The sequence below is a fragment of the Malania oleifera genome, chromosome 3, assembly GCF_029873635.1.
Source record: "Malania oleifera isolate guangnan ecotype guangnan chromosome 3, ASM2987363v1, whole genome shotgun sequence".
Lineage (NCBI taxonomy): Eukaryota > Viridiplantae > Streptophyta > Magnoliopsida > Santalales > Ximeniaceae > Malania > Malania oleifera.
This window is the reverse complement of record NC_080419.1, coordinates 97,113,231-97,136,260: the sequence shown is the minus strand read 5'-3', so window position 1 is coordinate 97,136,260 and position 23,030 is coordinate 97,113,231. Positions and strand designations below refer to the sequence as shown.

At 34.8% G+C, this 23,030-nt stretch overlaps 1 protein-coding gene across 1 annotated transcript in view; it reads right to left on the bottom strand.

The window, feature by feature from the left end:
- The window catches only part of LOC131152364 (carbon catabolite repressor protein 4 homolog 6), a 53,641-nt gene extending 31,025 nt beyond the window's left edge, over window positions 1-22,616 (bottom strand). Inside the window, exons 1-3 of the mRNA XM_058104206.1 lie at window positions 22,355-22,616; window positions 21,878-22,256; window positions 6,172-6,338 (exon numbers count right to left, since the gene is read on the bottom strand). Of these exons, the coding sequence (XP_057960189.1) occupies window positions 6,172-6,338; window positions 21,878-22,256; window positions 22,355-22,438 (630 nt within the window). The 5' untranslated portion in view covers window positions 22,439-22,616. The remainder of the gene's footprint in view (window positions 1-6,171; window positions 6,339-21,877; window positions 22,257-22,354) is intronic.
- Window positions 22,617-23,030: the final 414 nt, after the last annotated feature.

Here is a 23,030-nt window from a genome sequence, read left to right as displayed (position 1 = left end):
GTGATATCTAAGGAATATGTTGCTAAGAAAGTGTCACGACAATATATGGGCAAGCCACCAAGGATGGCATCACACTTTGGCATTGTTGAAGCAAAGGAACTATTGGCCGCACATGTGTGATGAGGTGGTCGAGTATACTTGTACTTGTCTCACCTATCAACAAGATAAGGTGGAGCTAAAGAAGATTGCAAGGTTGTTGGAGCCTCTTCAAGTACCAGCAAGACCGTGGGAGAGTGTCTCACTTGACTTCATCAACAACTTGCAGAGAGTTAGAGAAGTTGGCTCTATACTTGTGGTTATAGACAGGTTTTCGAAATACTGTATCGCATTTACTTTCATAACTGCACCAAAGTAATATTTGGCAGAGGAGACAACACATTTGTTCTCCAAGCATATTGTAAAGTATTGGGGTGTCCCCCGAGACACTATCAATGATTGAGACTCAAGATTCACATGGAACTTTTAGTCAAAACTTTACAAAATCCTTAGTTCATAGCTTGAAATCTCTTCAAACTACCACCCACAAACAGACGGCAAATGGAAAGAATCAATAGGCCACTTGAGGAGTACTTTTGCTATTTCATCACCACCAACCAAAAGAATTTGGCGCAACTACTTGACATGGCTCAATTCCATTTCAACGCCCAAAAGAGTTCAACAACCAACAACAGTCCTTTTGATTTTGATGTTACCTCACACAGTGAATGGGTCGTATGGAGGAAAGGGTCCAAGAGCGTACATCTTCATTAGAGAATGGAGATAGAACGTTGCAAATCATCCGAACTTACCTAGAGAAAGCTTCCAAGTGGATGAATAAGTGGGTAAAATGGTAGATTAGAGGAGAAAACCATTGCGCTGCAACTTGGGTGACTTGGTGCTTGTTAAGATCCATTCAAAAAAGATCAAATCACTACAATATCAAAATAGGAGATTACTTCACAAATATGAAGGACTAATTCCCATCTTAGCTAAAATCAAGAAAGCCTCTCACAAGGTTAATCATACGGCTTGGATGAAGGTGCATCCTGTGTTTCAAGTCAGCAGCTTCAAGCCATTCATCGTCAACCAGAGTACCACTGAACATAGTAGTTAAAAGCGCGCCCCTAGGCGCAAGGCGCAGTGAGGCGATGAGTCCGCCGCCTCATACCAGGTGGGGCGAGGCGACCTGCAAGAGGCGACCCCAGGCGAGACGAGGCGCAGTGAGGCGAGCCTTGTGTATTTTTAAGCCATTTAAAGGAGACAAATAGCACAAGCCAGACTCGTATCCCTTATTCGACTCAAATGAACAGAGCCCTAGCCCCTTTCGACCCTTCGAAGCCCTTCGTGAGTTCGTTTGCGAGCCTTTGAACCAGCCGGAAGCCTTCGCGACTTCGTCTTCGAGCTTCGACCAGGATCGTGAGTTCATCTTCGACATTTTGAAGAAGCACAACCTGCGCAACTTCGTTTCGAACCAGCCGGAGCCCTCGTGAGTTCGTCTGCCTGCCTTCGAAGCAGTCGTGAGTTCGTCTGACTGCCTTCGAGCACGACGTGAGTTCGTCACGTCGCCTTCAACACTTCGAACCTTTGTAAGTCTTCTTCTTCTTCTTCTTCTTCTGCTGCTGCTGCTGCTTGCGTCCTGCTGCCTGCTGCTTCTCTTCTCTTCTTCTTCTTCTTCTTCTTCTTCTGCTGCTGCTTCTCTTCTTCTTCTTCTTCTTCTTCTTCCTGCTGCATGCTTGCTGCGTGCTGCTGACTGCTGACTGCTGCCTGCTTTTTTTTTTCTTCTTCTTCTTCTTCTTTATATGTAAGCTTACTGTTTTTTAATTTATAATATTTAGTTTAATTAATGTAAGCTTATAAATTATAACTAATAACATAATATTTATTTTTTTCACAGAAATTTAGCTACTGTTTTTTAATTTATAATATTAAGTTCAATTAATGTAAGCTTACAATTTATAACTAATACATAATATGTATATTTTTTACAGAAATTTAGCTACTGTTTTTTAATTTATAATATTAAGTTTAATTAATGTAAGCTTACAAATTATAACTAATACATGATATTTATTTTTTTTACAGAAATTTAGCTACTGTTTTTTAATTTATAATATTTAGTTTAATTAATGTAAGTTTATAAATTATAACTAATACATAATATTTATTCTTTTTATTGAAATTTAGGTACTGTTTTTTAATTTGTTTGGAAATGCATTATGTAAGTCTTAAATTATAAATATATGATGCATTGTTTTTTCAGTTAGGATACGGGATACCAAGTCTAAAATCTTAAATGGATTCTAGTTCTGGATGTGAGGCCTCGTCAAAGAAAGATCCCGCATGGAAGTATGCACATTTGGAGGATCAAAAAAATAGAAATAATTTGACTTGCAATTTTTGTGCTAAAGTCACAAGGGGAGGAATATTTCGAGCAAAACAACACATTGTCAGAGGATTTCGAAATGTGAAAGAATGCTCTAAGTGCCCTACTCATGTACGTGAGGAGATTAAAGAGTATATGTTGAAGAAAGATATGGAAAAGGAGGAAAATGAGTTATTGCCCGACTTTGATGATATAGATCATTACGGTGAAGATGAAGAAGATGAAGTTCAAGAAATTGACATTCGTGGCAAGAGAGTGTTTACTAGTGATGGAAGTAAAAGATCATACCAATCCAACTTGAAGAAACCAAAACAGAAGGGGCCTATAGACTTGTTTTTTACTCCCGATCCAAAGAAAGCGATTCAAGCTAGGAAAGAGGGGAAGATGAAGCAAACATCAATAAATGAAGCGTGCAAAAAAGAACTTAGAAAAAAGGCAATGGGAGATTTTGCTAGGTGGATGTATGATGCTGGGATACCATTTAATGCTGTACGTTTGAGCAGCTTTACAGTGGCACTTGAATCGATTGGACAATATGGTCCTGGAATAAAGCCACTTAGCTATCATGAAGTGAGAGTTCCTTACCTAAAGGAGGAAGTCAGTCGAATGAAAGAGTTGTTGAAGGTCCATAAGGAGGAATGGACAAAATATGGCTGCTCAATTATGTCTGATGGTTGGAGAGATTCAGTTGCTAATAAGGACATAATCAACTTTTTAGTGAACTCTCCAAGGGGATCAGTATTCATCAAGTCTATTGATGCTTCTAATATTGTCAAGAATGCAGATAGAATGTATAGATTACTTGATGAGATGGTCGAAGAAATTGGAGAATCAAATGTGATTCAAGTGGTAACTGACAATGCGTCAAACTATGTTGCAGCAAGTAAGAACTTATTTTTAGAACTACTTTCTATAGTGTATATATTGTTTATTTTAATATTTTAATGGCTTCATTCCTTGATTTTTCAACAGGGAGATTGTTGGAAGCAAAGAGGCCACATTTATATTGGACACCGTGTGCTGCTCATTGCATTGATTTAATTTTGGAGGATATTGGGAAGATGCCTTCAATTCATGCAACTTTGAAAAGGGCAATTTTTTTGAATGGCTATATCTATAATCGTGTTGGCGTTGTCAACTTGATGAGACAATTCACTAGAGGAAAGGAGTTGCTAAGACCTGCAGTTACAAGATTTGCAACTGCCTTCATCACTCTTCGTTCAATCCATCTTCAAAAGAATAACTTGAGGAAGATGTTTACTTCTGAAGATTGGAATACTACTAAATGGGCAAAGGAGGCGGCTGGCAAAAGAGCAGCTACTATTGTTTTGATGCCTACTTTTTGGAGTACCATCGTCTATGCTCTTAAGTTAACAGGTCCACTTGTTCTTGTACTCCGTTTGGTTGATGGGGAAAAGAAGCCTGCAATGGGATATATTTATGAAGCAATGGATAGGGCTAAGGAAGCCATAGCTAAGGCTTTTGGTGAGAGAGAGGATAAATTCAAGGAGGCATTTGAAATTATTGATACGAGGTGGGGATGCCAACTCCATCAACCGTTGCATGCAGCTGCACACTACTTGAATCCAGAATTTTTCTATTCAAACCCCAACATTTTGCAAGATGAAGAAATTATGACGGGTTTGTACAAATGTGTTGGAAGGTTACTGCCAACTATTGAAATGCAAGATAAAGTTTCAAATGAGTTGGAAAAATACAATGCCGCTAGTGGCGTCTTTGGAATTAGTTTGGCAGTGAGACAAAGGAAGACAAAAGCACCAGGTAAAGTGGCATTTGTACTACCTCTTCATTTTTGAAAATTATTTTTGCTATTTACCTAGTAGGTATTCATTTAAAATTTATTTTATAACAGCGCAATGGTGGATGGCATATGGATCAACAACTCCAAACTTGCAAAAGTTTGCTGTGAAAATTCTTAGCCTCACGTGTAGTGCTACCGGCTGCGAAAGAAATTGGAGCATATTCCAACATGTAAGTCATTAGTATATCATGGATTAATTATTAAAGAACAAGAACTACCAATCTACTGCTTTTTAGAATCATTATTAACCATATTACTTTAAACTTTTTGCAGCTTCATAGCAAAAGGAGAAATAGGCTATCCCAGCAACGCTTGAATGATTTGGTATTTGTGAAATATAATCGAACTCTGAGGCGTCGATACGACAAACGTGACACCATTGATCCCATCCTCCTGAAGGACATTGATGATAGTAATGAGTGGTTGATTGGTAGGATGGATGGTGATTCTGATGAGGATGATGAACTTGTGTTTGAAGATGATAATTTGACTTGGGATTCTGTTGCTAGAGCCACTGGACTAAATAACCCCCCGCATCACACTAGATCAAGAATAAGTATAAATATGCCATCATCGTCTAAAGGAAGAGGAAGGGCTTCATCTAGTAGTGCAACCACTGCTAGGGGTCGGACCACAATGTTGGAACTTGTAGATGAGGATGAAATCCAAGTGGATAGTGCAGAGGAGACGGAAGAGGAAAAAGATGTTGGAGAAAACAGTTCTAATGATGAAGAGGAAGATGATGATATCTTCACCGACCTAGTTGATGATGAGTGATGAGTGATGATTGAGGAGGATTTTTAGATTTTATATTTTGAAATCTTTTATTGTACTCTTTTCTTTTGATGTTGAACTATGTTGAATTGTTGAGGCTTTTGGGCTTTGTCTTGGCATTTTTATTAAATTTCCAATTTTTTTATTGAATGTTTTGACATTTTAAATTCTAATATGACTAGATATTCATATGTTCATATATAAATTACCCCAAATAGATATTTTACACCATTTTAATAATTGTGCGCCTCACCTTCGTGAGGCACGCGCCTTTGCCTCGCGCCTCGCGCCTCGGCTTCAAAGACCCTTTGCGCCTCGGCTCGCCTCGCGCCTCTGACTACTATGCCACTGAAGACAGCACAACCTAACAAAAGAGAAGTTGAAGCCATCCTTGCGGACAGAGAATTCACATCATCAAGGAAGAAGCAACACAAGTTCTCAGTGAAATGAAAAAGGCCTTAGAGACAAAGAAATCAGTTGGATGTCAGTAGAAGACTTGCAACCATTCGTGGATAAAGTTGAAGAGAACTTAGCGTCAAAGACTATAAAGACGCTGACCACATACCTAGGGGAGACCATTGAAATTTCCATCAAAATTGAAATTTAAGTCCTTGATCATCACCCACAAAATCAATGTTCTTAGGCAAGTTTCCCATATACAAACCATCCTCGCACTTAGGCTGCACACATTATCCCAACTAACAAAATGAATTCCTGTGTGTACGTTGTACCACTCATAGGTTAGAGGTATAGAAGACAAACAAGTCTAGAACTCCTCCTAGAGCGAAGAAAGGCAGAAAACCCCCCTCCAAGCGCCTAATCTCCTTGCCCCTTTCTCCAAATCTAGATTCTAAAAGCACAAGGCTCTCGGTTGCCACCTAATTCAACATCTAAATAAGAAACAGATCACCTATGGGCAGCATACCCAGCCATATTTGTGAGCCAATCCAAAACCCTTCTTCTAAGTAATGCCCTCTAAATTACTATTGCAGGATTAATCTTCAAGCTAGAAATTTTCTCAAAAACTTGCAAAAGAGCAAGCAGGTTAGCAGAACACCCCAAATCATATGATATAAAGAGAGTGATATTATCTACAAACTGTATATGTGTGTGTTTGCGAGTGTGTGTGTGTGAGAGAGAGAGAGAGAGTTTGCACTATCTTTTTAGAATATAACAAATAAATGGAAAGGAAAGGAAAAGAAAGGTGAATAACCTGAAAGCACATTACATCAGCTGACCATAAACCAAGCTCAAAAATAATTTTTCCCTTTCGCCACTCCCAGTCCAAAATGTCCACGGGTATATGAGAATAAAGCTTGCTTCGATGGCTAATAGCTAGGTAGTCAGCAAGTATATTGTATGAGAGAATTTTAAACCGCTCTGCAACCACGCCAACAAGCCACAATAAGGTTACTCAAATAGAAACAGCATAGTGAATCAATAAAATGGTTAAAAACATTAGGTGTCCTAAAATAAAAGTAACCACCGAGCCTTCATTCAAACTCATAGGTTATGTTTGGTTTGTAGAATGCCTATTCCCAGGAATAGATTAGTTTTAGTAGGTTAGTTACAATTAGTTATATAAGAAATTATGTTACTATAAAGCAAATAACAATGTGAAACATTTTATGAGTCTATAATAAGGAATAGACAACGAATAACTATTCCCACATGGGATGTCTATTCCTTTTTTATTACATGTTGAATGAAACAACTAGGCCCACTTGTGATTTAGAAACTATAACTTTGCAATTTTCCAGCTTGTATTGGCTGCGACACATGATGAAATTCCATTCAAAACAGATACGACTGTTCAATGATTCTGCAATATCAATACCTCAAAATTTATAATATAAAAAGTACAAATAGCGCAATCATTTTGGACCACAATACCATTAATTTTACCTAAATGACATATTCTTTTTAATATATATATATATATATATAGGCTTAATAATTACTAATAAAAGCAATTTCCTCATAAATAAACTACTTTAATATTTCTAATGTTTTGTTAACTTGATTTATTTTATTAAAATAGTTTACATCAAATAGGTTTTCACAAAAATCAATATTAAATCTCTTTTTTAGATAGAATAGATATCATCAATTATGAGCTAAAATATAATAGTATATTTGTCTTATAAGTTATAAGTAGGCATAAAAATTATTAAATTTTGTCTTAACCAAATCCAACCTGAGAAAAAAAGGTAATTCAATTTCCAAAAAAAAAAAAAATCCTAAATAATCTTTTATTACATTCCTAATGTTCAAATAATTCAATTCCCTATGTTAGAAATATTTAGATACAATAATTTCATGTGTTAAGGAATGAACATATTCGTGGTAAATTAGATGTAACTCCTATATAGAAGATAAGACAAGGGAGGGATGACTAAGATAGTATGGACACTTGCAACGTAGGCCACATAGTGCACTTGTGAGGAAGAGTGACTTAATTACTGTGGGGAGTAGGAGAAGGGATAGAGGTAGACCTAAAATAACTTGGGAAGAGATAGAGTAAGGATTTAATATCCTTGAATCTATCAAAAGAAATGGTCCATGATCGCATAAATTGGCGGAAAAGGATTCATATAACTGATCCCACCTAGTGGGACTAAGGCTTAGTTTTATTGTTGTTGTTTGTTGTTGTTGTTGTATATATTAATATAAAGTATTGAATTCCATCCCTTAGACAGCAACTTTATGATACATATAAAAACATGAATAGTGTAAAAATTTTGGATCGAAATACTATAAAATATTTCTTAAATGGCTTATCTCTCTTTTTTCTTTTTTTTTTTCAATAAGTAGATTTGATGATCTTCAGTCTTTACAAAATCCACATCCAACTTGAATGAAGATAAAAGTAATTTAATCATAAACTCTTTTCACATTTTGAATTTTTTGTTATCTTGATTTCTTATATTAAAATAATTTTTCATGGATTAATATGAAATTTTTTTGGATCAAATATATTTTGTGATTTTGTCCTAAATATTGCAATATTTATCTCATACATAATTTTATGTAATCGACATATATTAGGAGAAAGCAAATATAATTCAATTTCAAATAGACAAAGAAGTAATTTAATTCTAAATAAACTCTTACCAAATTCTTAATGTTCAAATAATTCAACTCATTATGCTAAAAAAGATTTCTATACAATGTTTTTTACAAGATTTATAGTGATTAAATTTTTATGTTAAATATATAAATATTAATTGTAAATCGAATATGTATTATGACTTTGTCTTAAATAATGCAATATTTATCTCATACTTAATTTTATTTAATCGACATGTAATACGAGAAAGCAAATATAATTCTATTTCAAATAGACGAAGAAGTAATTTAATTCTAAATAAACTCTATCACATTCTTAATGTTCAAATAATACAATTCATTATGCTAAGTAAGATTTCTATACAATGTTTTTTACAAGATTTATAATGAATAAATTTTTATGTTAAATATATAAATATTAATCGTTAATTTTTTTCCAGTGCACATCCAACATATAGTATAAGAAAACTTATTGAATCCTTAAAAAAATCTTATATCTTCTTTTATAACTTTAGTAATTCCTACATAAAAAGTGCCAATTTACTTCTTGGTATTGAATGAATTTTCCATACTCATTAATATATTTTATACTCTTTCAATTCAGATTTGTTGGCCTTCACAATGCTTCTAATGTGTAGCCATCTGAAAGCCTATTAAAACTTCATTCTCTTATAGAATTTGAACTCTCATCTCTAATGTAGAGGGAAGAGATGAAAACTAATAGGTCAAAATGAAGTTTATGTTTATATTTAATATTCATTATGTTTAATTTTTCTTCCTCTTTGTAACTAGCTTTGATTTAAAAAATAAAAAAATAAAAATAAAAAGAAAGAAGAGAGAGATTTTGTTAAAGAAGAACACTGCCTTCCCATCATGCTATAAATCCAAAAAAGACACCCCCTTCAAACACCCAGCTGCAAAAACACATAATGAATCCTTTCTCATAGAAAAGAAAGGATGACCTTCTTCCTCGTAAAGATACATGCATCCATTTACAACTAAATTCCCCACAAAATGCAAATGCCCCAAACTCCAGTCCATTGACCTTGGGCAAACCTAAATATGTTAAATGGATGGGTATGGGTCAAGATGGGTCAGGTCATTAATGACTCATTTACCCATTTATACAAACTAATTTGACTCATTACGAGCCTACCATTTACACATGAGTCAATTCATTTACCCATTTTATTTTTAAGCTTGCCAGGCCAATTTCTAGACAGCTGGTTAAACTTATAGCTTCAAAACATTACCATCGCCAGATTCGCCGCATCTTTCCGCAATCCTTGAGGGTTATTTGAGCTATTGTTTGATGGAAGAATATGTGAACTATAGTAGTAATTACATAATTGAATTTCAAATGATAGATACTCAATATTATAGCTATGTACCTATATAATTACAAAAATATCTAAACGAAATCAATTATGTAATTATGCATATGCATATTAATTGGCGTGATAACAGAACCAAACTAGTTATGTACATGCATAATTACATATACACAAATTTGAAAACCAAACTACCATAATTACAAAATTATGCATATACTTATGAATTATAGAATTAACTACACATATAGTTTAATTTCAAATGATAGGTGTACTCAATACTATAGTTTCTTAATACATAATTACATACAAATCTAAACTAAATCATTTATGTAACTATGTATATGCATATTAATTGGTTTGGATACTAGAACCAAATCAGTTACCTACATAGATAATTGCGTAATTACGTATATATTGTAACAGAATTATCCATAATTACAAAATTATATATATAAATTTCCAAATTATAGTATTAATTACATAATTATGTACATGGTATAATTCCAAATGGCAGGCAGCCACTACTATAATTACATAAATACATAATTATAGGCATATCTAAACCAAACCAGTTTTGTAATTACACACATGCATGCATATTAATTGGTTTGGATAATCTAATCAAACCAATGGCAGCACATATAATTGCATAATTACATATATATTCTAACCAAATTGTCTATAATTACAAAATTATGCATATAGATTTCTGAATAATAGTTTTAATTACGTAATTATGAAGCTTAATTCCAAATGAGAGGTGTAGCCAATGCAATAATTACATACACAATTAGACATGTAATTACATACACACATGTATTGGTTTGGTTAATGAAACAAAACCAATTGCGGACATAAAAAAAATTATGCAGATATTAAAACCAACTTGTCCATAATTACAAAGTTATGTACATAGCTTTCTGAATAATAGAGTTACTTACATAATATAGTTTAATTTTAAATGATAAGTGTTGCCATTACTAATATTACATACCTGAATAATTATAGACATATCTAACCCAAACCAATATGTAATTTATGTACATCCAAGCATATTAATTTGTTTGGATAACCAAACCAAACTGAGCCAATTATGTACATATATAATTGCATAATTATGTACACATTCGAAAAGAATTGTAACATTACGCACATTGATTTTAATTATGTAATTATGTAAAATTCAATTTCAATTGCTAGGTGTAGTCAATACTATAATTACCTACTTCCATAATTGACATATACAAAACTGAATCAATTATGTAATTATGTACATGTATATTAATTGGTTTGAATAACCAAACTAAACCAATTACATACATTTTCGAACCAAAATGTCCATAATTATAAAATTATATACATAGGTTTCTGAATAATAATATTAATTATGTAATTATATAGTTTAATTTCATATAATAATTGTAGCCAATACTATAATTGCATACCTACATAATTATGGACAAATCCAAAATAAGCCAATTATAACCAAACTAAACCAATTACATGCATTTTCGAACCAAAATGTCCATAATTATAAAATTATATACATAGGTTTCTGAATAATAATATTAATTATGTAATTATATAGTTTAATTTCATATAATAATTGTAGCCAATACTATGATTGCATACCTACATAATTATGGACAAATCCAAAATAAGCCAATTATGTAATTACATATATGCATGCATATTAATTGGTTTAGATAATTGAACCAAACCAGTTACACATGTCCATAATTACCAAATTATGTACATAGATTTCTGAATAATAGTATTATTATGTAATTATGTAATTTAATTTCAAATGATGGTGCAGTCAGTACTACAATTAATTACATACCTACATAATCATGAACATATTTAAACCAAACCAATTATGTAATTACATAATGCATGCATAGTAATTGGTTTGGATAACCAAATAAAATCAATAAGTACGTAAATAATTACATAAATACATAAATATTCGAACCGAACTGCCCATAATTACATTATGTACATAGATATCCATTTTCACCCATACGTTGCGTACTAGGTTAGGAATTTAACAAGTTGATTGGTAAAGTGGATATGCCCATTTAATTTTTGGGTATAAATGAGTCAACCATTTTTCATCCATATATTTATATGGGCATATCCAAACCCATTTACTTATGGTGGGTATGGGTGGATTATTAGGTATGAGCTGTAATTGTCACCTCTAGGCAAACCCATTTCTCTACAAACAAACCAACAACTTGTTCCACATCCTCCAAGAAAAAGAGAAATTAAAAAAAAAAAAGCAGATTCTGAGCTATCAAAACATAAAGCACATCATCCAAAGATAATGCCTTCAAAGGCCTCCCAGTGTTAACTAAAAAATTGTCAGCTAAAATGTGTTGAGTTGGATAATTTTACTAACAAATTATATTGGAAAGATAGAAAAAAAGAAAGGAAAATGGCACTTGAATTTCGAGAACATATAAATGATTTTTGAATCTAACAACCCTACATCAGGTTCAGCACTAAACCCCATTTTTTTCACCTTAGATTACAGATAAATCTATCTTAACATGTAGGAAAGTGATGGAGGACCAAAGAGGCTCAAGTTGTCCACAGTGTCTATTCTTTTTTTGGTCAGTAAGTATAATTTTAATTAATGAATCGTCTAAAGCATGGGATTGCAATATTACATTTGTGGAGATTTTCTGCAATCAACAAAGATTAGGATTTAGATTGAGCACGAAGTGTATCAAGTAATTTTCAAAAAAAAAAAAACTGAAATATATTAAAGAAATAGAAGAAAGCAAAAAAAATTGTTACTAAAGTCAGTTATACATAAGATGATAGAGATTATGGAGGACTTCAGAATAAGATAATAGGAGCAATGCTCCTTGCCTAGCCATTACCATTGTATTTCTCAACCTAAATGGAACCAGTCCGGAGCATGGGTTTTGTGCAAAAGGAACTAGAAGACTACTTATTATTTAAAAAATTCATCCATGTTGCTGCTAAAATAAACCAAACTAAAAAAGTCTACCATATCCAAAACTTAGGTCAAAGAAAAAACCATATCGTCTTCATTAAAACTGGTTGGACCTGGGTACCTTTTTGAACAAATTGGCTTAGTTTGTTCCAGATATGATAAAACATATATTCAAATATTTAATATAAATTAAAAAAATAATACATAAAAATCATTCTTTTTTATTACAATATGCATCACAAAATCATAATAATTTAATGTAAATTGGAAAGTGGACACTTATTCGATTTCTACTTTCTGTCTAGATTCTAGATTCAAAGACTAATCGCTGAACTGGAATCTGCATCTTCACAAACATGTCTATGTCACCAATCCTCTCCCTAAGACCGTGCCCAGATCGTTATGACTTTCATGCAAATCGAAACCTACGCAACAAGGAATTTCGCTACCTGAGGACCATCATAGTTACAGCCATTGTTCATTAGAGCTTTGGTCGCCAACTCCCCTATCTACTTCTTGACCATCCGCCTTTCTAACTTTGATGGCAACATGCTGTTGGGGAGTGGTCCCATTTATGGGGTCTAATCAATACACCCTATGAAGAAATATTTGAATATCAATCTCATTGATATCCTCGAACTCATGACTATCATACCAAATCCCATCAATCGAATCAATTTTTCAAGAAATACATGATATCTAATCACAAGCAAAGAGATCTATTCATGGATTTAAAAAGAAAAAGAGCAAAAAAGTAAATGGTGATTGGGATTTGGTATGACATTTATGAGATCAAGAATATCGATGAGATTGATAATCATATATTTCTTATTAGAGCATTAATATGACCTCATAAATGGGACCACCCCTAGTAGCATGTTGCCACCAAAAGCAAAACCCTATATTTCTTCTAAAGAATCTCTTGATTGTCCCAAAGCAACTAGAAGGATATTTTTTAATTAAAAAGATTCAATTCAGAGGTATCCTTCCTATCCAAAAGTCTTCACAACTCAATCACGTAAGATGGAATCATCAAAGATTTGACCTTTTCAAAACTCGTTTGTAACTTACTAAGGATTGGGAAACAAAGAGAAGAAGCGTGCAAACCAGATTTTTTATTAATTAACATAGTGATCATTTATCAAGAAATAGGAGTTTAGCAAAAGGATATATATTAGTAGCTCATTATCAGAGAATCACTAGTTCACAAACTTTGTGCGGGGCTAATAGTTTTCATTTCCCGTCTCGTAGGAAAAGCTTTTCGCTTCACTTAGCCCCATCTCCCTTTAGGGGTATTTTAGTGATAGGTTCAATAGGAATTGGACATTCCTATTTGGTCAAATACCTAGCAAAAAAATCCCTATGCTCCTCTCATTATGGTATTCCAAAACAAGACTTGGCTAACAAGCCTAAAGGTCTTGTTATTGATGATAGTGACCTTGATACGAAGCTAAAGTTGCTAACTGTGATGAATGCATTAACTATGGATATGATACCAAAAATAGACCAATTTTATACCACCCTTCAATTTGATTTACCAAAAGCAATGTCAAAACCATTGTCTCCTCACATAATATGCATTCCAAACATTCATGATCTGAATGTGAAGGTGGATTTATCCCTTGGCCTTCACTGTATCTCCAATGAATGTGAAAGATGTTCCACTAGAAACATTCTTATTATTACTTTGACTCATATTCCCTAAAAAGTCCGAATAAATTAAATACATGCATTAAGATACAAAGGCCTCTTATTCCACAAAAACGAAAGCTCTTTTTCACTTTTTCATATAATAGGGGATTTCACTTGGAAAAGAAAAGTTTCCATGCTAATGGATTCAGATCCATAACCATAGTTACAATGTGCAAGATCTTGTAGCACTTATCAATGAGGCTCTACTAGTTAGTATTACACAAAAGAAATCAATTATAGACACTAATAAAGTTAGATCCACTCTTCATTGACAAACTATAAAGATTAATGACCATCATACTCAAAATGGGATCCATAATGTCAAATACCACTCGCTCCATTACCCAGTAAAATGGAGATCAGCTTATTCATAACATTAAACTAAAATATAATGAGTTAATTTTAGGTGCATGTTTATTTTCTATTCAACAACTAAATGGAGTATTGATAAAGTAATTCATAAAATGTGTGCATTCTAAAGCATAAAAATCATTTTTATGTTAAAATATGTATCATGGAATCATTATAATAATTTAATAAAAAGTGGGTAAGCGCACTACATTAAAATGTGATAAGCTAATTAGTGGTGCAGAAATTTTTATTTTCCATTCAACTGCCAGCAAAATTGATGAGTATTTCATTAAAAAATTACAAACCTACTTTTATGTTTTGGTTTAGGGCCTGTCCACCTGTGGAGTTTTATTTTCCAGATGCAACCTTGTCTTCCAGTTTTCCAAAAGTTGTATTTAAAAAAACAGAAAATAAATAATTTGTTTAGTTGTGGAAAACATTTTCATTTTTTAATTCTAGATTTCCAAATAATTACAAAAATGTCACCTTTTCTTCAATTTTCCAAAATTTATATAGGAGACTAAAAATCCATAAAATCAATATATGTCTCATACAAATTTAGAAATTGAAAAATACGGGGGTATTTTGTAATTATTTTAAAAGTTGGAAATGAAAAGACAAAAAAACAATTTCCCACAAGTGATCATGCTAGAACTTTTAATTGTTTTCAGCTTTTTTATACCAATGTTAGAAAACTAAAAAATAAGTAGGGATTTTTTGTAATTCTTTAGAAAATAGAAAATGAAAATTGTTTCCACAACTTAACAAGATATTAACTTTTTTATTGCATTTCCTCACAAAAAAGCAAAATTAAATGAAAAGTATGCAAATTTACAGCATAATAATTTGAACCTGTCAAATCATGAAAATATTAGGGCATTAAGGTAAACCTATATCAAGCACATCAAGTTGTTAAATTCATATCAATCCTGTTTCAGACTCATACGTTCAGATAAAATCCACATTTGGACCACTTTAAAAGGGACCGAATGTCATGTTGCTTGTTCATTCCCTAACTCAGAACATCCCTCCAACAATATATTTTGCCAATTCTATTTTTGAGTGTAACAAAGTCATTGTATTCCTATTGAAGGGGAACTTTAAAGACCACCCCAAATTTAACATTTAATAAACAAGTGTAATATACTAATGTTCATGAAATGAGTGTTGTCAATGTGCAGATCTTGTGATAGTAAGCATTGAATAGCAAAAAAATTATTTAAAAAAAAAAAAAAGAACTAATTGGATGTGAATATGTCAAGGAAAGTTACGCAGAAACCAAATGGGGACTAAAAATAAAACTTGAATTTTGATTAAATGGCTTTATTACAAGCACAGGAACTATTAATCATACCAATTAAAATGAACAATATTGTTGCAAAAATGGCTATGCACACAAAGAGCAAATCAAAAGAAAAATAAAAGAAAACAAGAGCAACAAAACAACTTTTTTACGTACTTTGGTAGGATGTCTATGTCCCTGAAGCCTACAAGAAATATCCACTATATCGTCAATGAAAACTGCCTTTAAGGTTTCAACCCTCAACTACAAGTGTGTGTGTGTGTGTGTGTGTGTGTGTGTATGTGAGAACCCTAAAATACTCTCGCACAACAATACAATAACACAATGCCCTGTCTCAAAATACCATACCATACTATAGGGGCAAACCCCTATACATGACTAGGTCCTCCTATCAAGAAAGTTCTCCACATAGACTCTGAACCTCCCACTTATTTACAGGTTTGAAGGGTATAACCCTTCTAAATATGAGCCGCAGCTCAACAATCTCCACCTTAGGGAATATTCTCCTGAGTTGTCAAAACTCCACATAAAGTGATATATCACTGATTCAGCAACTAGAAACATCAAGTTCAAGCAATGCAAGATCTAAGTAACTACGTTCATTAACATATCTTTGCATTCTCTTTGTTACCCCTTTAATAAGTCAAATCTCACCAGTAGCAATCAACTCCACATATCTTGGGATATTTGACTGCAATGTGCTTTGTCCTAACATGATAGCCTTTGATTCATTGCTAAGTGGATGGCACTCTGACTATTAGGAATAGCTTGTTGCACTAAGCCATGTTTAGTAACTAATCCCTTGAGTTATATGGTCACTTTTGCAACCTCTTTCCTTACCATATATTCTACCTCAATGGTAGCTAATGTAATAACTGACTGTAACATGAATTTCAAACAAATAGGTTTGCCCGTTATAGTGAAAACATAACTAGTGGTGGGCTTGCCTCCTAACATCCAAATCTCTTGCAGAGTTTGCATCAACATACCCTTTAAGTAAAGCTAATCTTAGCTTGCACCAATGCCAAATTTGTAGTTCCCTTCAAAAAATTTTCCAACACCCCTTGCTTAAGTTTTCCATGAACTTATTTACCATACTAAGAGCAAACAAATACAAACTAACATACATCAAGCATCCCACAAGTAGACACTTGCTTGGCATTATGATTAGCCAACAAGGTAGACACTTGCTTAGAATTACTTATGATAAACCTTTCCAATACCTTCTCTATATAAGCCTTTTGAGAGATTTAAAGCTTCCATTCTTCTATGTCAAACAAAAATTTTTCATCCCAAAGATCTTCCTTGCAGCAGCAAGATCCTTCATCTCCAATTCCTTACTCAACAGAGATTTTAAACGATTGACATCACTAGTATTCTTTGCAACAATCAGCATATCACCCATATATACACTAGGAAGACAAATGAACCACGAAATAGAACTCTAATGTAAAATGAATCAAACCATTTGTACCACTACCATGGTGATTGCTCCAAATCATACGATGAATAGAACTCTAATGTAAAATGAATCAAACCATTTGTACCACTACCGTGGTGATTGCTCCAAATCATACGATGATTTCTTTAACCTATAGACATAATTCTCCTTCCCGAATTCCTTGAAACCTGGCTACTCTAGATAAATCTACTCCTCCAAGTCACCATGAAGAAATGTTTTCTTAACATTTAACTACTGAGTAGTCATGGCTAATAAAATCTGAATGGAGGTAGGTATGACAATTCGAGAGAACAAGTAAAGTAGCCTATCCTTTTCTTTCTAAGAGTACCACTTTGTCACTAGTCTAGCCTATTGTTTACCTCCTCTTTTGAAGCACCATCATTCTTCCTAAATATCCACATCAATTACTTTCCTTTCCTCAAGAAGCTCCACCAGCTCCCAAGTTTGATTGTTAAACAAGGATCCCCCCAAGCACCCACCTATTTTTCCCTAGACCTAAAGTTGTATCCTATAAGAAGTATGGATCTGCAATGCTAGTGACTAAGGCAAAAGAGAACATATCCTCAAAACCATATCTTTGCGATGCTCAGGTGGTGCATCTAGGTTGATTTGTAGCTACGTTGTGCTCACATTGTTGTTGGTGTTCACACTATACAATCTAGGGCACTTTTGGTAAGTGGTCCTATTGTCTACCAAACTCCACATGCACCCCAAGTCTCTCTATGTTAGGTTTGTTAGCCTTGCTGCCTTTTCATCTTCTTTGTCCTTGAGCATAGACGCCTTATCAAACACCACGTCTCTTTTCATCACCACCTTCTTGTGTTTTGGACAACTTGAACCCTCTAACATCTTTTACATAGCTAATGAAAACACCTATTGGATTTAGGGCTTCGCTTAGATCAAAGCTCACTTAGAAGAGCATCTACCAAGTAACTAAAGATCCCCAATGTAGAGTAGTCAACCTTTAGACCTACCAATGTTCTTCAGCCACTTTACAATCCAGCTTTACAAAAAGTGACTTATTAATAATATAAAAAGTTGTGTAGCATCTCCAAAAACTCTTAGGCAATCATGTCTATAGTAAGTGGTCCTATTGTCTACCAGACTCCACATGCACCTCAGGTCTCTCTATGTTGGCCTTGCTGCATTTTCATCTTCTTTGTCCTTGAGCATAGACACCTTTTCAAACACCACGTCTCTATTCATCACCACCTTCTTATGCTTCATACAGCTTGAACCTTTAACATCTTTTACACGGCAAATGAAAACACCTCTTTTAGTGCTTAGGTTGGATCAAAGCTCACTCAAAAGGTGAGCATATGCCAAGCAACCAAAGATCCTCAATGTAGAGTAGTCGACTGACCTACCACTGTTCTTCAGTCACTTTATAATCCAACTTTACAGAAAGTGACCTATTAATAATAGAACAAGTTGTGTGGAATCTCCAAAAACTCTTAGGCAATCATGCCTATAGTCTCATATTCTTAGCTTTGTCCTCTCCACATTAAGGATTCTGATGCACTATAAAAAGTCTAACAACTCCCTTTTCAACTTGCAAAAATTTACAAAAACTCAACTCCTACTCCGATTCATCATCTAACCTAAGACATTTCACTAACTTCATTTTTTTCTACCTTCCACTGCTTGAATTTGGAGAACACTTGACCTTCCTTCATCAACTAAACTCAAAAGTTACTAGAGTAATCATTGATGAAGCTAATGAAATACTAAGCTCCATTCCTGGCTAGTACCCTCATAGGCCCAAACATATGAGTGAACATAGTCTAAAATGCCTCCACTCTTTTGGGAGGATGACTTGAATTTCACCATGCACTGTTTACACCAAAGCACAATACGAGTAGAAATCAACTCTACACTCCTACAACCCTTTCAACAATTTCCTCTCATGGAGCTCCATCATAACCTACTCACTCATGACCTACAAACATATATTATAGCATAGTGCCAAGTGTGTCAATATCCAATGAAACAGTTGTTGGCTGCTACACTATCCACAACTGTATTACCCAGTAGCCAATAGATTCATAGATTATTTCATCATGTTTACCTTTTGTAACCATAAAACCCTTTGAAAGTCCATCCCAAATCTCCTTGCACATATCTAGATGCATACACATCCATGCAATCTGTGGCTCCATCGAATTCCATAAAAGGGAAACAATCAAGCCATCTTCCTGAACCACACGTATTTTCTCTTCTCATCAGAAGAACCAAATTGGAGCAAGTGGTTAGATTTCCATAATCCTGCTAAATAAATCCGAACAGCTTTAGACCATTGAACATAGTTCTTTCCATCCAACTTTTGAGTCATTATTTGCTGCAGCGATCTAGGAAACAATTTTTTGGGATTCATAGATTCCATCCCAACACTCACAAATCAGCAATCACACCAAAAACAAGAAGAACAATCAAAACTAATCGAGAAAATCACAAACTATGTGAAGCACCGACACAACGCCAAACGAGATGAGCAACTCACTGACAGATATAGCACTACCACAGCACTCACAAATCAGCAACCACACCGAAAACAAGAATAACAATCAATAATGGGAACAATCACAAACCATGAGAAGCACTAACGCAACCACAGACGAGGTGAACAACGGATATAGCACTGCCACAGCCTCACAACTGAACATACAAACACTGCCACGGCTCCAAAAAACTCACAAAGAGGCCTTCACAAACCCTGAACAAAAATTAACGGAATACCACAAGTGCATAGTCAAAAAGGGTTGAATTTTTCAGCAAAAAACTGGCCTAACAGCTTGATAATATAGTCTAAAGAAGAAATCTAAGCATGGCAGGAAAAAAAAAAAAGAAGGAAAAAAGTGGCTAGAACTTCACTCACACACCGGCGCATGGGGGCACGTGGAGTGCCCTCTAGCGATGGGATTTTTTGGGGTGGGTCGTGGGAGGGGGGGTATGATTATGGGTATATGGTTGGTTGTGTGATTTAGTATGGGATGGAGGTGGATTAGGGAAGGAGTGGTGTTTTCAGGTCACGGCTGAAGGAAATAGTGTTTAAATAGGATCACGCTCTGATACCATGTTAAGATTTGATTAAAATGAATAACCTAACTTGAAGATAGGTCTCTCCATGTATTTATAATACAAATTTAAATAATACCCTTACTAACTCTCACTAATTAACATACTAAAGCACTCAATAATAATAATGCTAAAAGACATATATAACCTCTTAATAATAACAAATCTTGCTTGTATGTCCTTTCTATTTCTACTTGAAGCATTCAACTAGGCTCTTGATATAGAACTCCCCTTCTGCTTCCCCTTATCCTTGGATCTCCATCAATTATCCAACACCAAGCCTTCTTGTTCAATGGTTCTCCTTGATGAGTTTCTCTCTAACTTCATTCGACTTAAGAAGACTAGAGACCTCTTCATAGCTTAGGGTCCACTTCACATAGAGCAACATCATAACAAAGAGTCCAAATAAAGACGAGAAGATAACAACATCAACATCTTATATTCACGTTCAATCCTCACATCCACCTAAAGAAAATTGCTAAGAATTTTATTAAACTAATTCATATGTCGATTCAAATCTCCACCAATTGGCATACAATGAAACATTCATGACTTCTTTAAAAGCATTTTGTTGGTAATGTTCTTTGCCATATGCAAGCTCTCATACAAACCCTATGTCATCTTCTCTTCTATGATAGTAATAAATTATTTGCTCTACTTTCATCCCATCATCTTTATCCATCTCCACTAGTTTATCTCCTATTAATGCCCTATAGCCTTGCATTGAACCAACACCTGGATTACCCGCATATAACATTGACTAAAGTTTCTTTTCTCATCAAACTTATCAAATCTGGTAATCACCCTACATCCTTGTCACAACCAAAATGCAAACCCTAGAAAACCCTAATAGAAACCTAGTGCTTTGATACCAAATGCAGTAAAAACACAGATTATGCACAAAGAAAATAAGAACAAGATGGTTCATGTGATTCAACAATGTACCTATGTTCACAAAGCCTCTTCAAAAAGTATGGTTTCAACCCTCGACTATAAGTATATATATAGTCCCCCAAGTGAAAACCCCCAAATAACTTCCCACAACAATTTGATGACACTACAGTCTAGCTCAAAAATACTATGCTGCAGGAGACACTGCACCCTCCCAACGCTAGGCCTTTCCTATTAGCAAAGTTTAACATGGGGGCCAACGGACCAAACAAAGATAAGACCAAAAGGGACATGGGTTGAGGCAGTAAGAAATCACGGACATGCATTAACTTCATAGCATAAATGCCCATGGCCAAACAGTATCTGCTGCCAAATTGAAATCATTGGGGCAACCAGTTCATGAGTCTTTGGGTTAAACTGAGTGCATCACTCAGTTTACTTTCTTTCATTTCAACAGTTCTTAGAATTCATAAGCCCTGCACAATGCTTCATAATCTCCAACTCGCAGGTGAATAGGTGCTTTCCCCAGTTCTTCCAGTGGAAAACAAAGTATGGTTTTGTTCAAAATTGTTTTAGCAAATTATAAATTCCTACGAACATTTTTAACATACGTCATTGCTTCCGAAACTAAGATCGACATTGATTTTAGTTCTTAAAACCAGAAAAAAAAAAAAAACACTTCCAGAATGCCAACCAATTTTGGAAGCAGCTTCACCAGATAAATAATAGTAAATTACAACAATGCAAGAATCAAGAGGGGGTAAAGGAAATTACCGGAATCGGCCGGAGGTTCTGATTTAGCATATTCCCAATTCCGATAATCTGACGGCTTAGGAGATGTCGGCCAGAAAATCTGAGGTCGAGGGAATGGTCGATTTGGATTGAACTGCGGGCGCTGATGGTACGGCTGATTCCGATCGTACGCCGGAGTTGGATTGAAATGAGGCCTTTTATTGAAAGCTTGTCGCGGATTGGACGGTTGACGCTGAAACCAACTAGAGCTGGCACCAAAATTACTTCTCTCCCCTCGTCGGCACCCTCTGTTGGCTTCTCTCACCGACTGGAAATGCGATTCTCCGGTCACGAACTGTTCTTCGCCGCCAATTGTGCGACCGCAGTAGCCTCTCCGACCTCGATTACTACCTCCTCGATACTGTCAACCAAGAAAAACCAAACTATCAAGGTCACTGTGTGAGTGGGGGTGTGTGTGTGTGTGTGTGTGTGTGAGAGAGAGAGAGAGAGAGAGAGTACGATGGGGCGAGAAGACATGGAGGGATTGTCGGTAGCAGCAGCGGCGAGGAGTTGGAGGGAAGGGGGAGAGCAGCAGCGCCGCATTGATTTGGAGCTTCAGCCTGCAGCTTTACTCTGATTCTGGTGAGTAGTTTCTCGGAGCGAAGCTGGTGCCGGGCTGATCCTGATTGGGCTTTGTCCAAGCGTAGTGTCTCGGCCCAAGTTTAGGGATCTCACCGTGAAATGAATGTTTAAGCCCAATAACTTCAACATTTCATCAAAATACTTCTAAAAGCACAATAACCAAAATCTAGTAATAGCGACAAATTTTGAAGTTCCCACAATACCCCTACACGTATCTCCTCTACTTCTTAGCCCCTTATCTTCCTCCACCTTTTTCAATTCTTATTGTCCATCTTCTTGAGGCTTCTTCTTCCTCCCATCCTTCCATATGACTCCAAAGTGTCATATTAGTCCCTCCTCCTTCCTCATCTCTCAATCGACTCATTTTTTCCTCATTTACATAATTGCTCACATCTCTCACTCTAAATTTATTTATATTTTTTTATCACCATATGTCCCAAATTCCTTTCCCTCCACTCCCGTCTCTCTTCTGAATGGAGACAGTGAAGTACAATACTCTATTAAATGGGATAGAGATATTTAAAATCAACAATAATGAAGAGTGTGTCACTAA